Source organism: Bombina bombina, chromosome 3 (genome assembly GCF_027579735.1).
Source record: "Bombina bombina isolate aBomBom1 chromosome 3, aBomBom1.pri, whole genome shotgun sequence".
Taxonomy (NCBI): Eukaryota; Metazoa; Chordata; class Amphibia; order Anura; family Bombinatoridae; genus Bombina; species Bombina bombina.
Genome location: NC_069501.1, coordinates 1,191,653,265 through 1,191,670,903, shown reverse-complemented (window position 1 = coordinate 1,191,670,903; position 17,639 = coordinate 1,191,653,265). Strand labels below are relative to the sequence as shown.

General features: G+C 34.4%; 1 protein-coding gene across 2 annotated transcripts in view; it reads left to right on the top strand.

Annotated features, from left to right (window-relative positions):
- The window catches only part of FAT3 (FAT atypical cadherin 3), a 637,515-nt gene that overhangs the window by 347,955 nt on the left and 271,921 nt on the right, over positions 1 to 17,639 (top strand). For both annotated transcript variants that reach the window (XM_053708624.1, XM_053708625.1), the window contains exons 4-5: positions 5,587 to 5,901; positions 8,314 to 8,524. In XM_053708624.1, the coding sequence (XP_053564599.1) occupies positions 5,587 to 5,901; positions 8,314 to 8,524 (526 nt within the window). The remainder of the gene's footprint in view (positions 1 to 5,586; positions 5,902 to 8,313; positions 8,525 to 17,639) is intronic.

Below are 17,639 nucleotides of genomic sequence, written 5' to 3'. Positions count from 1 at the left end.
GCTTTTGACACAGTGGACCATGACCTACTACTTCTCAAACTAAAAAACTCTGGTATTGCTGATCACCCGTTAACCTGGTTTAAATCATATGTATCGGATCGATCACAATATGTCTCTGTCTCTAACATTGACTCCCTCCCTCTCCCAGTCACGTGTGGTGTTCCCCAAGGTTCCATTCTCGGCCCCCTACTATTCACATTATTTATAAATGATTTGCCTAATGTCTGCAAATCCTCAACTGTACACATGTACGCAGACGACACGGTAATCTATGCAAACAAATCTGATCTGCTGCAGCTTGAAACAGTGCTCCAAGACCAGTTCACAGAGGTAGAAAAGTGGATCTCGAAAAACAAACTCTTCCTAAACACTGACAAAACGGTCACAATGATCTTTGGAATGGGACCTAAAATACATAAATTACAAAATTCCCATCTTCGCATCAAAACAAAATCCAATTGCACGCTGACCGCAGTCCACTCTTTTAAATACTTAGGTATGTTGTTAGACCCCAATCTATCTTTTGGACTCCACATAGAAAAAATTGCCTCTAAACTTTATCCAAAACTAGGTGCCCTGTACAGAAACAAATCTTGCCTCAGCCCTACAGTAAAGGAAAAGATTGTACAGCAAATGCTGATGCCTATCTTGGATTATGGGGACATAGTATATGCACCTGCTCCGCAAACTCACCTTAATAAACTAAATACGTTATATAACTCGCTCTGCCGCTTTGTGCTACAATGTAACTACAGGACCCACCATTGTGACATGCTAAAAGAACTAAACTGGCTGTCGCTAGAATCCAGACGCACCCTCCATCTTTCCTGCCTTGTCTTTAAGAGCCTTTCTGGGAAGCTCCCACCCTACCTGAGCAGAATGCTCTCCCCTGCTATTCCCACCTCCTATAACCTCCGATCCAATAACAGCACATTATTTAGCTTGCCTCAATACAAAAAAAAAAACAGCTCGATCCTCCTTTTCCTACAGAGCGCCACAATTATGGAATGACCTCCCTCACACTTTAAAAACTTCCCCAAGCCTAAAATCCTTTAAGAGATCCCTCTATACATATCTCAAAACAGAATGCTCCTGTCATGGATAAATATTTCATACCTGCTCTATGTTAAATGTTTGCATATAATGTGTATTTTTATTATTGTTTTTGTATTTTATTGTACCCTATTGTATCAATGCAATGTTTTGTGATCCCAGGACATACTTGAAAACGAGAGAAATCTCAATGTATCCTTCCTGGTAAAATATTTTATAAATAAATAAATAAATAAATATAATTATGTGTTTAACCTCTGCAAAGTGGTTAACCACACAGCTAAATTTAGTTCCAGAACAGCAATGCACTACTTGAAGCTAGCTGAAGGCATCTGGTGAGCCAATGACAAAGGGCATATGTGCAAAGCCACCAATAACCAAATTGATCCTAACAGTACATTACTGCTACTGAGCCTACCAGAGTATGCTTTTCACTAAGAGAACAGAGTAAATGTAGATGTTTGTAATTAAGGCCCTTAGCCGAAACATGTCAGACAAGCCAATGCCATTGCTGTTTTAACTTTTTTGCTTTTAGATGAAGATTGTGCTGGCATTTACCTTTTCTTCAAATTCAATACCCCTTTGATCAGACACCTTCGTTGTTAAAGGGACAGTCAAGTCCAAAAATTTTTTTTTATGATTTAAATAGGTAATGAAATTTTAAACAACTTTCCAATTCACTTTTATCGCCAATTTTGCTTAGTTCTCATCATATTCTTAGTTGAAAACTAATTCTATGAGGTTCATATGCTAATTTCTTAGACCTTGAAGACTACCTCTAATCTGATTGCATTTTGACCACTAGAGGGCATTAGTTCATGTGTTTCATATAGATAACATTGAGCTCATGCACGTGAAGTTACCCTGGAGTGAGCACTGATTGGCTAAAATGCAAGTCTGTCAAAAGAACTGAAATAAGGGGGCAGTTTGCAGAGGCTTAGATACAAGGAAATCACAGAGGTAAAAAATGTATTTCTATAACAGTGTTGGTTATGCAAAACTGGGGAATGGGTAATAAAGGGATTATCTTTCTTTTTAAACAACAAAAAATCTGGTGTTGACTGTCCCTTTAAAGAAAAAAAAATGGGTTTAGTATTCCTTTAATATCTTAGTGTTAGCATTAAGCTATGCATTTTAAATCACTTTTATTCTTACAGGAAATATGGATATATGACAGCGTATTTTACTATATCTTCTGGTTAATCAGCATTTCTGGGCACATTTAACTAATCAGCATTTAGCTAATTGCATTTTTAGTCTTATCATTTGGTTGGCTCCAAATTTGCCAGCTATGTATGCAAAGTAATCATATGTTAAAGTATGTGTCTTATGCAAAGCAAAATAATAATAAAAAAATAAAAAAAAACCTTCTTGTATTCCTGTAATAATTAGCTCAGTTTAAAGGGACATAATACTCAAATAACTTGAAAGTGATGCAGCATAACTGTAAAAAGCTGACAAGAAAATATCGCCTGAGCATCTCTTTGTAAGAAGTGAAGATATTTTACCTCAAAATTTCATCAGCTCACCAGAGTAAGTGCTGTGTAAACAGTTATACTTCAGCTGCTGCTGTTGACAAAAAAAGAAAACAATAACCATTCAGCATCAGCAGTACTGAGGTCATGCTTTGCTTTACTGTGATCTCATGAGCTTTCATAGTAAACTTCCTTAAATTAAATAGGAAAATGATTTATAAAGAGCCAACAAACTCTGCAGTGCTGTCCATGGGTACAAAAGATAAAAGGGTAACGATGATATAATATTTTTAAGAGACAGGACAAAATGTATCAAATAATTACAGGAGGAAGGGTGTGAATGAAGTTAGTGCAGAGTTAGATAAAGGCAATTATTAGGTAAGTGATACTTTCTCAAAAGTTTAATAAAAAATAATGTGGAGCTTGCAGTGGAAGTGATCTTCATGTTATAAAGCATTTAACAGCCTCTAGTTCATAAAATACAGTGAGGGGAAAAATTATTTGATTCACTGATGATTTTGTATGTTTGTCCACTGACAAAGAAATGACCAGTCTATAATTTTAGTGAGAGACAGAAACATCCAGAAAATGCATTTAAAAAAAGTTATAAATTGATTTGCATTTTAATGAGTGAAGTAAGCATTTGGTCCCCTATCAATCAGCAAGATTTCTGGCTCCTAGGTGTCTTTTATATGGGTAACAAACTGAGATTATGAGCACTCTCTTAAATAGAATGCTCCTAATCTCATTGTGTTACCTGTATAAAAGACACCTTTCCACAGAAGCAATCAATCAGATTCCAAACTCTCCATCATGGCCAAGACCAAAGAGCTGTCCAAGGATGTCAGGGACAAGATTGTAGACCTACACAAGGCTGGAATGGGCTACAAGAGCATAACTAAGCAGCTTGGTGAGAAGGGGACAAATGTTAGTGTGATTATTCGCAAATGGAAGAAACACAAAATAACTGTCAATCTCCCTCTCTCTGGGACTCACCTCGTGGAGTTTCAATGATCATGAGAATGGTGAGCAATCCGTCCAGAACTACACGGGAGGATCTTGTCATTGATCTCAAGGCAGCTAGGACCATAGTCACCAAGAAAACAATTGATAACACAATATGCCTTAAAGGACTGAAATCCTGCAGCGCCTGTAAGGTCCCCCTGCTCAAGAAAGCACATATACAGGCCCATCTGAAGTTTGCCAGTGAACAGCTGAATGATTCAAAGGAGATCTGGGTGAAAGTGTTGTGGTCAGATGAGACCAAAATCGAGCTCTTTGGCATCAACTCAACTCGCCGTGTTTGGAGGATGAGAAATGCTGCCTATGACCCCAAGAACACCATCCCCACCATCAAACATGGAGGTGGAAATATTGTGCTTTGGTGGTGTTTTTCTGCTAAGGGGACAGGACAACTTCACCGCATCAAAGGGTTGATGGACAGGGCCATGTACTGTCAAATCTTGGTCTGAGAACCTCCTACCCTCAGCCAGGGCATTGAAAATGGGTCTTGGATGGGTATTCCAGTATGACCCAAAACACATGGCCAAGGCAACAAAGGAATAGCTCAAGGAGAAGGACATTAAGGTCCTGGAGTGGCCTCGCCAGACCTTAATCCCATAGAAAATCTGTGGAGGGAGCTGAAGTTTTGAGTTGCCAAACGTCAGCCTCTAAACCTTAATGACTTGGAGAGGATCTGCAAAGAGGAGTGGGACAAAATCCCTCCTGAGATGTGTGCAATAATGGTGGCCAACTACTTGAAACGTCTGACCTCTGTGATTGCCAACAAGGGTTTTGCCACCTAGTACTAAGTCATGTTTTGCAAAGGGGTCAAATACTTATTTCACTCATTAAAATTGAAATCAATTTATAACTTTTTTTGAAATGCATTTTTCTGTTTTTGTTGTTGTTGTTAATCTGTCTCTAACTGTTCAAATAAACCTACCATTAAAATTATAGACTGATCATTTCTTTGTCAATGGGCAAACGTACAAAATCAGCAGGTGATCAAATATTTGTTTCCCTCACTGTACATATATTTTATTAAAAAGTATTAAGACTATAAGTAACTTTTTATATATGTAGGCTTTTTAAAATGTGCCTAGATAAAATGGTAAGAGTGACCATGTATAAGTTATTCAGCAGGCTCAAAGAGTGTGGTATGGTTACAAGAAAGATAAATTACAGTGGAACTTTGAGATTGTAACCTGAAATGGGTCCAAAAATAGGGTAGTTGTTATTTTCATCTTTCATGCTTTTTTTTAATATTATCTTTATTTGCAATGATTCAACACATTTGCATAACTATAAATTATTATTATTTTTATTTGTAGTACACAACCAATTTTGCAGCCCTATAAATTATTAATATATGTATTGCTTTATTTACAATGCACCAACAGATACGGTAGCCCTATAAATTATTATTATTATTCTTGTCTTTATTTACAATGCACCAACAGATTCCACGGCACTATAAATTTACTTATGGTTATTATTTTACTGTTTAATTATTATTATTTTCTGTATTTGTAGTGTGTCACGCGATTCTTCAGCCCTAAAAATAAATTATTATTATTGTTATTATTGTTGTTATTATTTGTAATGCACCAACAGATTCTTCAGAGCTATAAATGATGATGATGAATATTATTATGGTTATCTGTATTTGTAGTGTGACAAGAGATTATTCAGCCCTATAAATAAATTATTGTTATTATTTTTATTATTATTATTATTTGTAATACATCAATAGATTCTCCAGCATTATAAATAATGTTAATGAATTTTATAATTTTCTGTATTTGTAGCTTGCCAAGAGATTATTCAGCCCTATAAATAAATTATTATTATTATTTCTCTTCTTCCTCATCCTCCTCTTTCTACTCCTCCTCCAACAGATTTTCCAGAGTTATAATTGATGATGATGAGGATGATGAATATTATTTTTAGAGTGCATTGAAAAACATATTGAATTTATTTGATTAACACAAAATACTATTAAAAAATAAGAATTTCTGGTTTATGTGACAAGCTCATCAGTTTATGTTCTTTACAGGTCACAGTCACTGATGGAGGAACAACCCCTAAGCAATCTACTGTCTGGGTTATAGTTCAAGTTTTGGATGAGAACGATAACAAACCACAGTTTCCAGAGAAGGTTTATCAAATCAAACTTCCAGAGAGAGACCGTAAAAAAAGAGGGGAGCCTATTTATAGAGCTTTTGCCTTTGACAAAGATGAAGGCCCGAATGCAGAGATCTCATACAGCATTGTAGACGGGAATGAGGATGGAAAATTTTTTATTGACCCTAAAACTGGCATGGTATCTTCCAGAAAGCAGTTTACAGCAGGAAGTTACGACATCTTAACAGTAAGCAAACATTAATTTCACGTCGTTAAACAGTGAGTGGAGGAGGGTACTTTCTTGGCTCATGTAGAATTAAAACACATCCCTAAATGCTTATCTTATAACATGACATGAATAGAGTTCCCATGAAAATGAGAAATTTAATTTTTTTATGATTCAGATAGAACTTTCGGTTTTGAACACATTTCCAATTTACTTTATTATCAAATTTGATTTGCTCTCTGTCTTGGTAGCCATTGATTAGACTCGAGCAATACATGTTTAATGACCAATCACCATTTAGCTCAGTGCACCACTGCTCCTGAGCATTTTGAATTTATTGTCCCTTTAAAGGGACATTAAACACCTCTTCTGTGTAAATCAAGTGTTTGTCCCATGCTCCATAGAGAGTCCAAAAAGCAACATATCTAACCTTTCAAAATGCTGCAAATTACCTAAACCAGAAATTTGATTTGTAACATTTTGAAGAATATCTAGGTTATAGAACTTGTTTTTATTTGCAATTTTAGAGTGTGGGATGATCACATTTTTTTCTTTAATGTTTAAGTTTAATTTCTCTTTAAACAGAAAATACATCAGAGAAATTATATTCTTTTTCATCTAAACTGTGACTGTTAATGTTGAAGGTGATTAGAAACACTTAACATTTTAATCTTAACAATAAAATGTCATCAAATTAAAATGAAGTTAATTGCAAAATATGTAAAAGATACTTGACCTTTTCTGTCATATTTGGAAGCTAAATGCATTGTCAAATGTAAAATTGTATCAGTGGCAAATTAAGTTTTAAATGTTTGTGGACTCAATTAATTAAATGAATTTGTCAGTGGTTTCATTTAAATTTAGCCATTTATCAAGAATTAATTGATGTGAGTGCTAAAAAATCTGTCATATACAGCAATGCACTCTCTCTGCAAATTATTTTAAAGATTGATGTTGTCCCGGTTTCTTTGATAACATTATTTATACTGAAAAGCTTTAATCTGATATAAAATAAGCACAGTAAAACATGAATCTATACTCAATCACTGTGTACAGAAAACAATTTGATAGAGATCTTAATAATGAAAAAACTAAAAGTGTGATATATGAACCATACACAACTATTCTCTTGATTTTATCCTGACATGAAAGGGGATTATTTTGTGTGCACAATATTACATTATGATGCAAAAAGCAGCATTGTACCAAAAATAAAAAAAAATGTTTGAAACAGCAGAATTTATAACAATTTTTATTTGCCTGAAATATATTTAAATTTATATTCTTGTACTTCCTACTAATGACTCAGATAGGACATGTTTAGGAAATTTAGGATACTGTTCTATTATCAAGTTTATTTTGTTCTCTTGGTGTACTTTGTTGAAAAGCATCCCTGAGCATGCTCTGCTGGAAGCTAGCTGGTGAGTGGTGACTGCACATATATATATATATATATATATATATATATATACCTTTTGTCCTTGTCTGCTAGGTCCCAGTATGCATGCCTGCTCTGGAGTTGACTTAATCTATATATTTAACTCCATTGCATGGGGTTAAACACAGTTTATTATTGCAATATCGCTTTTATATAAAACATTAGAACTTTTTTGTTTTGCACTTTTAGTAGGTACCTATAAGCCAGTCAATTTTAGTGAGAAATACACAACAGATTATGTCACATTTTGACATTAAAATAAATAAAAACCTGCTTTTTTGCACTCATGATAGCTAATGTCTAAGTCAAAACACAAGGGCTCTGGGCTAGATGAATGTGTGGAGCCCCTCAGTGTCCTATATAAAGAATTGCACTATATATTACACCTCCTGATACTGTAACAACCTCTTCATACATGATGTACAGTGCACCTTTTCATACCCCCACCCCTGACAGTGCAGGACCACCAAAGCACGTGGTCTGTAGTGTGAGCCCCTCTGACCCTGCTCAAAGGGCAGACCTGCAAAATGCAATAGTAAAATCTTCTAAGAGCTCAGCAAAAGATCAGGATTTGAAGGTATAAATTCACAAGGTTGGTGATATAACTAAAGGCATCAGCACCCTAGTCGGTTTATTCTCAAATCATACTACTTGTGTGCATCTTTATACACATAATTCTATGTATGGAGTTGGTCTTGAGCACACAGCCACACCTAGCATTTTTATAGAGCTGATTTTTCTTTTTTTCTATCTGAATAATCCTGTCTCTGTTGATTTAATAGTTCCTTTTATGCAATGTGAAATTGTTCATGACTTAAATAGTGCAGAACTATGCTTCACAACGCTAGTATCTTGCTGTCAAAAGAAAATGCTTAATGTTTTTATGGTATTAAATTTAAATATAAAATCCTGTTTATCTTTATATGGGGAAACAATGCCTTTGTTGTTTAGTGTATGTTAAGTGTTTAAATTGCTTTGTCTCCTTAACAATATAGATAAAAGCCGTAGATAATGGACGCCCACAGAAGTCTTCAACTGCACGCCTCCACATCGAATGGATAAAGAAACCACCACCCTCTCCCATTTCTTTGACATTTGATGAACCGTTCTACAACTTTACTATTATGGAAAGTGACAAAGTAACAGAAATTATAGGTGTTGTAACAGTACAGCCTTCAAATATACCTCTTTGGTTTGACGTGGAAGGTAAGATTATATGGTTTGGCAACAAAAAGTGCACATTATACTTGTGCGAAACCCATACAGTAACATAGGAGTAGAATTAATATTTTAAAAATAGTTAAAGGGACTTAAGTCATATTTTTTTTTCATGCATCTAAAAGAGGGCTTTTTAATATGTATTGTATTTTTTTTTCTTTGAAGAACTGAATCTCCTATGCTGAGAAAAAAAACAAATATAAGTTTTTTTGGGTTTGAGAGTCTTCTTTATCAACCAATGAGCTTCTATCACACAGACCAGCTGTTAAAATGAAAGGACTATTAAACACTAAATACATTCTATAAAAATAGTATTAAGGTTGCATACAGAAAGAGAAGCGCTCTACCAGGAACGGACAATAGCTCAGTAGCTTATGCTATGTTGAGTTACCACCTAGCTCAGTAGCTTATTCTATGTTGAGTTACCACCTAGGAGCAGCCTCATTAAGCCCAATTATGCTTTTCACAGAGGAGTAAAGTATTTTCTAAGTTTGCCATGTTCCTTGTTCAGAGGAGGATTGGGTGCTATTTTGGGGCTGGACTAACCGTACTAGGTGGGATCAGACTGATATATTTCAGGAAAGTTTTTGTTTGCATAATGACCCTGGGGAAGTCTCCCTAAGGGTGATGGGGGAAACCAAATGTGGACTTCTTGCGCAGTGTGCTTAGAGAAATATGGTGCACCTCACTGACGAGGCCCAAAGAAGGCTGAAACGATCATCTGGGGTTTCCACGTTCCTTGTATAATAGGAGGATTGCTTGGTTTTTTGCGGATAGACTGACCTTGATAGACAGGATCAGGCTGATGTACTTTAAGAAGGTTCTCCTCTGTGAATAGCACAATTTGGTTAAAAGAGGCTGCTCCCAGGTGATAACTTGCCATAGAACAAGCTGTTGTTCATTCCTAGTTGAGCGCTTCTCTTTCTGTTTGTAGTTGTAATAGGTTTGAGGTTATCCTCCCTCTAGTCATGGGTGCTGCCATGTTGAATTCTAGCTTTCACTGCATTCCAATTCTGACCTTTGTTTGCACATGTGCAGCCACTCTCCTTCAGATGCCTGCAGTGAAAACTAGGTTTCAAAATGGCGGCATCCATATTTAAAGTGGGGTGCATGAAATGTATTTAGTGTTTAATGTCCCTTTAAAACAGATTTAGTTTTTCTTTTTTTCTCAACATATTTAAATAGCACTCTTTCATGTGCATGATAGAAACGTACTACGTTTAATGTCCCTTTAATATACGGATCTATTTTTATAATGTAACGTTTATTATTCGCTTTATAAATATGGAGAGGGATGTTGTGCTTTGCTTTATACTAATATCTTAATGCTTCTTTTGTGTCTCGTTTCCTTTCTCTCTTCAGATTCACACACTAAAGTTTCAGTGTTCCTAACTGTCTGTGTTTCTTAATGCTATTTCTTATTTACTTTTCTATCTGCGTTCTGTTGCTTTTTCTGCTGATTTCCCTGCTTCAAGGTGGCAAGCATGCTCGAGAGATGTTCTATGTACTGCAGACAGCTTGTGGGCAGAACTGTTCTACTGAAGGTATCACGCAAAAACATATTTGCTAAATTACAGCTACCTAGCTCAAACTCTTTCGAAAGTTCTTTGATGCTAAATAAATTGCATTTTCCTATAAATGTCTTTAACAGGGTATCACATATTTCACATTTACATATGTTTAATTTTCTTTTCCCAAACAAGGATCCAATTATTATTTTCCCTTTCATCTGTGAATGTATTTGCTTCTCTATTAAAGATATCATTATTCAAATCTAAAATGAACAGTTTTCATTGGTTGCTTAAGGTTTTTGTTTCATATTTAATAGGTATTCCAGATTGCTCTATTAACAAACATGTTAACTATATTAGAATTGTATTTCTTTTATATGATATTTGCTGAATTTGGAAGGACAAGGCATACAAGTTTAATTTACGTTGATTATATATTTGTACACTATATAATGCATGTTAATTCTGATTTATTGTGGTTGACAAAATCAGTTTATGTACGGATTTATCAAATCCCTAAACTATATACAAAGGCTTGCGGCATTTTATAATTAACACTTTTAGTGCGGTTGCTTGTTGCATGGAAATCCCTTAAGCATTCACAAGTCTTATATCAAAGGCAATTAGACGCTGACTTACTAAATCATTTATTTCATTAAAATATCTAGATATGGCTGTTTTATGAACGGTTTAGTTGTCATTTAAATTAAACCATCCACAAATCATCTCATTCTCTATTGTTTATTTTTCTCTATTTATAAAGAATAAAAAGGTGTGTCCAGAATATTTAGTTTTTATTAAATGTGTTATTTCTTATTAGTTAATTAATTTAATCCTGAAAATTGCTGTGGTCTGGTTATTCAGTTGTTAATTGCACCAGTTGTATTAGGAAAAAGTGCAACACCTGACCCAAATATCTATTTAAATTCACATATTTATTTGTTGCACTTTTTTCTAATAAATCCTACACTTTGTTTAACTTTCTATTCTGTTATTAAAGGGATATGAAACCCAAAAATGTTCTTTCATGATTCAGATAGAGCATGCAATTTTAAGCAACTTTCTAATTTACACCTATTATCATTTTTTCTTCATTATCTTAGTATATTTATTTGAAAAGTAGGAATGTAAGCTTAGGAACCGTCCCATTTTTGGTTCAGCACCCTGAGTAGGCCTTGCTGATTGGTGGCTACATTTAGCCGCTAATCAGCAAGCTCTACCCAGGTGCTGAACCAAAAATGGGACGGCTCCTAAGCTTACATTCCTTTAAAAAAAAAAAAACAAGAGAACAAAGAAAAATTAAGTAAATTAGAAAGTTGCTTAAAATTGCATGCTGTATCTGAATCATGAAAGAAAAAAAATGGGTTTCATATCCCTTTATGGGCTAAATATTATTGCATGTGCTATAATGTTAGACTTTTATAAAGTCATTTATTGTGAGTGAATACTTTCTGGCCACTTTTCAATGCATTACTGGAATTGATAGATTTTTATAAAAAAACAAACAAACAATATTATATAAATATTCATGCACATAATATAATAGTGTTATTAAAAAAGACTTATCTATCAATTATGTAGATATTTGATACTTATAAGGATCTTCTTCTTATTTAGAAGTCCAGTGTTCGCTTTACTTGAAGATCTCATTTTCTTAGCTGGATAAACATATATAACAAGAGATATGACGATTATCACACAGTCTAACCTTGCTATGTCATTTGAGACTAGCTGTCTGTCTATGTAGAAGGGCACAGTCACAAATCTTTTTTTAACAAAACAACCTTGAATAATAAATTATTTTGTATAGAAGAATACAATGTATCACATATTGGGTCAGCCTTTGGTGCGTATGAATCTCAATAGACTTAACCTTTTTGCATAATATTAGACTTGGGCTACAATATATATAAATAGATGCACACAACAAAATCACATATACGTGTACAAAGTCTAATTATTGTAAGTAGCCTAAGTAATATCTCTGCAACATTATAAAACTATTATATTAGTATACATTAGTGTACACTAGAAGGGTGCTTTCTATTCTGGCATCAATGGCCGTTGTGTGGAGGTGTTTGGGTTTAGAGCTGCCACCTTTTCTGGGAACGAATACCAGCTATGCTAAGAAGCATGAATTTGCATAAATAATTATACAGAATGAATTAGGAACTAAAGCTGCTATGACTGATTTTAAATGATCATTTCATTATAAATAGATTTCAACACATTAAGAAGACGTTTCACCATATTAGATATTTAATATTTATTTTCAACTTTGACCTAAACCTTAAAGATACTGTCCATGTGTGTAAAATACTGTCTGGGTGAACTATTGGCATGGGTGCTGTACACAATAACTATAGCACTTCAAAATTTGTGAGCTGCCCTTGCTTTTCAAGTCACCGCCTCTTGTTAGATGTGCATTGCTCCATGTAGAGTAAGGAAGAAATTTAATAGAGAGGGAATGGAGTGGTATAAAATGAATAGGTAGTAGAAGGCAAGGCATCAGTTAATCACTTAAAGGGACAGTTCACCCAAAAATTTTCTCCCCTTTAAATTATTCCCAATGATCCTTTTAACCTGCTAGAGTGTATTAAATTGGTTACAAGTAGCTCCTTTACTCCTATTTCAGCATTTGAAATAGCTGATTTAGCCTGTGGTATCACCACCTATACTGAACAAATTAATACTGGAGTATAGGCTATTGAATAGCCTAAGTATACACAGCCAGCAGAAGAGATTACACTCTCAGTGGGATGCAGGATAGTTAAGTAATAAAATGATCATTTTCCATTGTTCTCTCTATGTATTGAGCTTTGGTGTTCCAGCCAAATAAAAGATAAGGAAGCAAGTCTGTTTACACAAACTTAGAACATAATGAGATCTGATATCACCTTTAAGTTCAACCCATTGTAATAGGCTGTGGTTTCAAAGCACAAAATCAGCTACTTCATATACACAAATAAGCATGAAAATGGAATTTCTCAAATATTTTATACTCTGCAGTTGGTATAACAAGTCATTTAAAATACATTAATGGAAAAACAATTTTACAGTGTACTGTCCCTTTAAAGGGGCAGTAAACACCTTGATATTTATATATACTGATGTTTGCTTCCTTTTCACCATATTTAGTTCTGAAAATTGGGAATTTTCTATTTTTCAGATCTTGAAATACACTTTGTTGACTTTTCAAGGCTAACCCTGCAAAAAACTCTTCTCTTGTTTGCACATTCCAGCCCTATATGACCGTGATTGCATTGTCTGTAACATATACATGTCCCCAATCATAATTCTGTGTGCTCTCATGAAAATGAGCTACATTTTATCCAAAGATACCAAGAGAAATATGTACGTTTGATAACAGAAATAATTTTTAATTGTTTTTTTTTCTTCATTATTCAGATAGAGCATACACTTTTAAACAACTTTCCATTTTACTTCTATCATCTAATTTGCTTAGTTCTCATGGTATCCGTTGTTGAAAAGCATACATAGGTAGGTACAGGGGCTGAGAGCTAGCTGCTGATTGGTAGCTGCGCATATATGCCTCTACTTCTTTGATTTACCGATGTATTCAGCTAGCTCCCAGTAGTGTAGTGCTGCTCCTTCAATAAATGATACCAAGAGAATTAAGTAAAATGATTAACAGAAGTAAATTGGAAAGTTGTTAAAAATGTATGCTTTCTCTGAATCATGAAAGAAAAGTTTTAGGTTCAATGTCCCTTTTAAGTCATTGTTTCTCAACCATGGTCCACAAGTACCCCCAACAGGCCAGGTTTTCAGTATAGCTGAACCAGTGCACCGGTGAAATAATCAGCTGAAGGGTTAGAGCAGATTAGTAACCATCATGTTACTGTTCAGCTGATTATTTCACTTGTGCACTGGTTCAGCTATAATATAAACCTGGTCTGTTGGGGGTACTTGAGGACCATGGTTGAGAAACACTGCTTTAAAGGGACACTGAACCCAATTTTTTTCTTTTGTGATTCAGATAGAGCATGCAATTTTAAGCAGCTTTCTAATTTACTCCTATTATCAAATTTTATTCGTTCTCTTACTATCTTTATTTGAAAAAGAAGGCATCTAAGCTAAAGAGCCAGCCAATTTGTGGTTCAGACCCTGGACAGCACTTGTTTATTGGTGGGTGAATGTATCCACCAATCAGCAAGAACAACCCAGGTTGTTCACCAGAAATGGGCCGGCATCTAAACTTACATTCTTGCTTTTCAAATAAAGATACAAAGAGACAATTTATAATAGGAGTAAATAAGAAAGTTGCTTAAAATTGTATGCTCTACCTGAATCACAAAAGAAAAAAAATTGGGTTCAGTGTCCCTTTAAGCGACCTTACCAAGTCAGTTGGTAAGTCAAATCGTTTTGCATTGAAACTTTGTGACATTCTGAAAAGTCAGCAAACTTTATTCTGCATCCAATGAGTTAATTTATGAGCTTCCCGTCTTGCAGGTCCATTGAAATTCATATGGTTATTTTTGTTTCCTAATTAACAGAACAAAGTATTCTGTTTGAAAAAAACTGTACTATCACAAAGCTTTCATTTAAACACTTCCCTTGCAATACAATTCTTCAAACGTTTTTACAGACTTTTTTTGCATCATTTCTCAAGCAAATCAATTAAAATGTTAATTAGAGTATGCCATGTCTTTTTTAGCATAACATTTAAAAAGCATGTAATCTTACAGCCGTTTTGAGCTACTTTGGTGTATCTGTAACCTAAATTAAATGTCAGTGACAATTATCTGCTCACAAGCAATTATAACCATCTTGCACACATGACAGCTGCAAGAATTATATGTTGGTGGTTTACATATTGAAAAAAAAAAGCATATTTTATTTTTTATTATTCACTATTTTTATTAAAAACTATGTTACACGTTTTGCTACTGAACTAAGATGTAAATGTAAGGTAATTAGATATGAGATACATAGAAAATTAGGAATATAAAAGAGAGATTGACTAATATCATTTTGTACTTTAGATTAGGTTTTTAGTAATGAGTGATGGACAATAATTGTGTATTACTTGTAACAGGAATTTGAAAAGTAAAATATAAAAATAGCTATTAGTTCATTGATATATTTTTTACACTGAATGTAATCACCTGCAAGGTTACTTCCTGGTTGTGTTCACCAATCAGATTGTTTTTAGAAGTGATGCTAACCCAACAGCTTTGTCTCTTAATTTAACCTATTTTTAAAGGGATACTAAACCCATTTTTTTCGTTCATGATTCAGCTAGAGCATGCAATTTTAAGAAACTTTCTAATTTACTCCTATTATCATTTTTTCTTTATTCTCTTGGTATCTTTATTTGAGAAACCGGAATGTCAGGTTAGGAGCCGGCCCACTTTTGGTTCAGAACCTTGGTAGCAGTGGCTGATTAGTGGTTACATTTAGCCACCAATCAGCAAGTGCTACCCAGTTGCTGAACCAAAAATAGGCTGGCTATTAAGCTTACATTCTTGCTTTTTCAAATAAAGATACCAAGAGAATGAAGAACAATTGATGTATAGTCTGAATTCTTGCACATGCTCAGGAGGAGCTGGTGACTCAAAAAGTGTAAATATAAAAGAATGTGCACATTTTTTTTTAATGGAAGTAAATTGGAAAGTTGTTTAAAATTACATGCTGTATCTAAATCATGAAAATTATTTAATTTGACCTGAGTGTCCCTTTAACTTATTAGGTGGCCATGCAACAAAGTTGCAGGACAACCTATTGTTATTGTCAGGATTATTATTATTATTATTATTATTTTTTTTTTTATTTTTTATTTTTTTTTATTATTATTATTATTCCGCCACTTTTTCTATTGCCCATAACTTTTGAACTGCTAAAGCAAAGCTCTTGAAATCAGGTATGCTAGTACAGCCTATTGCTCTGCTACATCTCATGCAATATTGAACTCATAGGTCATAAGGTTACGCAGCCATATTGCTTTTTGCGACAAATTTCGATAAACGCTTAATAATCTTTATCTCCGGAACTGCTAATGTTACAACTTTGAAACTTGCTGTGCTCAGTGCTGCTATGAACTAGATTTGCCATTGCTCAACAGAAGTGCCTTGGTCACATGATGTAGCAGCCATCTTGCATTTTGCGAAAATCTTTAAACATCTTCTTCTCTTAAACCGCTTAGTGCAATAAAGCGCAATTTTGCACATATGCTCCTTGCAAGGTCCACTACCAAGTTTGTTAAAATTGCGATTTTTCCATAATCAAAATGGCTGCTGTGAGACATTAACCTTTTTATCGCCATTTAATTGCGTAATTTTGCACTTTATACATTAGTTTTACAATGTTTAACAATATTACAGTGTAATAGACACATGATTACACATAGTCATAATTCTTAAAGACAATATTGCAGTTAAAATTCGCATTGCGCAATCGCCTTCGTGAAATAAAACATTTGCAAATTTTCATGAAACTTCTGCAAATTGTAGAGGTCTATAGTGAGCATTAGTATGTGCAATTTGAAAGCTATACATTGCATAGCTTGGCGGCCATTTTGTTTCGTATGCGCCATTTTTACAAACTCTAAAAATCTTCTTCTCCGAAACCGCTTATGGGACAGACTTGAAATTTTGTTTATAGAGTTATCTTATGACTAACATTCAGATTTGTTCAAGAGAAGTTGATACGTCATGTGGTTTGGCAGCCATTTTGAATTGTTCAAAATTGCTTAACGATATTTTTAAACTAATAATAAAACAAAAACCGTTTTACAAAAATGCTTTATTTTTGCCATGTTTATTGACATCTATAGTGAGCACTATTGTGCGTAATATGGAGGCTGTATATCTTACGATCGGGCAGCCATCTTGGTTTACGCGAAAATTTCGAAAGTCTATTTTCTCTGCAACCGCTTATGTAAGAAATGTGAAATTTGCTGTACAGTCTTATATTGTGACCTAGATTCACAATTGCTCATTAGGAGAGAATCAGTCACATGATGCGGCAGCAATATCGGTTTTATGTTTATCGTAATTATTTGTAATTCAATACTGCCTCTTTTGAGTCAATTGCTCACAAAACACAAATTACTTATGCTAAACTCTTGAAATCAGGTATGCGGGTACAGACTATTGCAATGCTTTATCTCATGCAATATTGAACTCATAGGTCATAAGGTTACGCAGCCATTTTGTTTTTGCGACAAATTTCGAGAACTGCTTAATAATCTTTAGCCCTGGAACTGCTTATGTTGCAACTTTGAAACTTGCTGTGCTTAGTGCTGCTATGACCTAGATTTGCCATTGCTCAACAGAAGTGCCTTGGTCACATGATGTAGCAGCCATCTTGCATTTTGCGAAAATCTTTAAACATCTTCTTCTCTTAAACCGCTTAGTGCAATAAAGTGCAATTTTGCACATATGCTCCTCGCAAGGTCCTCTACCAAGTTTGTTAAAATTGCGATTTTTCCATAATCAACATGGCTGCTGTGAGACATTAACCTTTTTATCGCCATTTAAAAGCGTAATTTTGCACTTTATACATTAGTTTTACAATATTTAACAATATTACAGTGTAATAGACACATGATTACACATAGTCATAACCCTTAA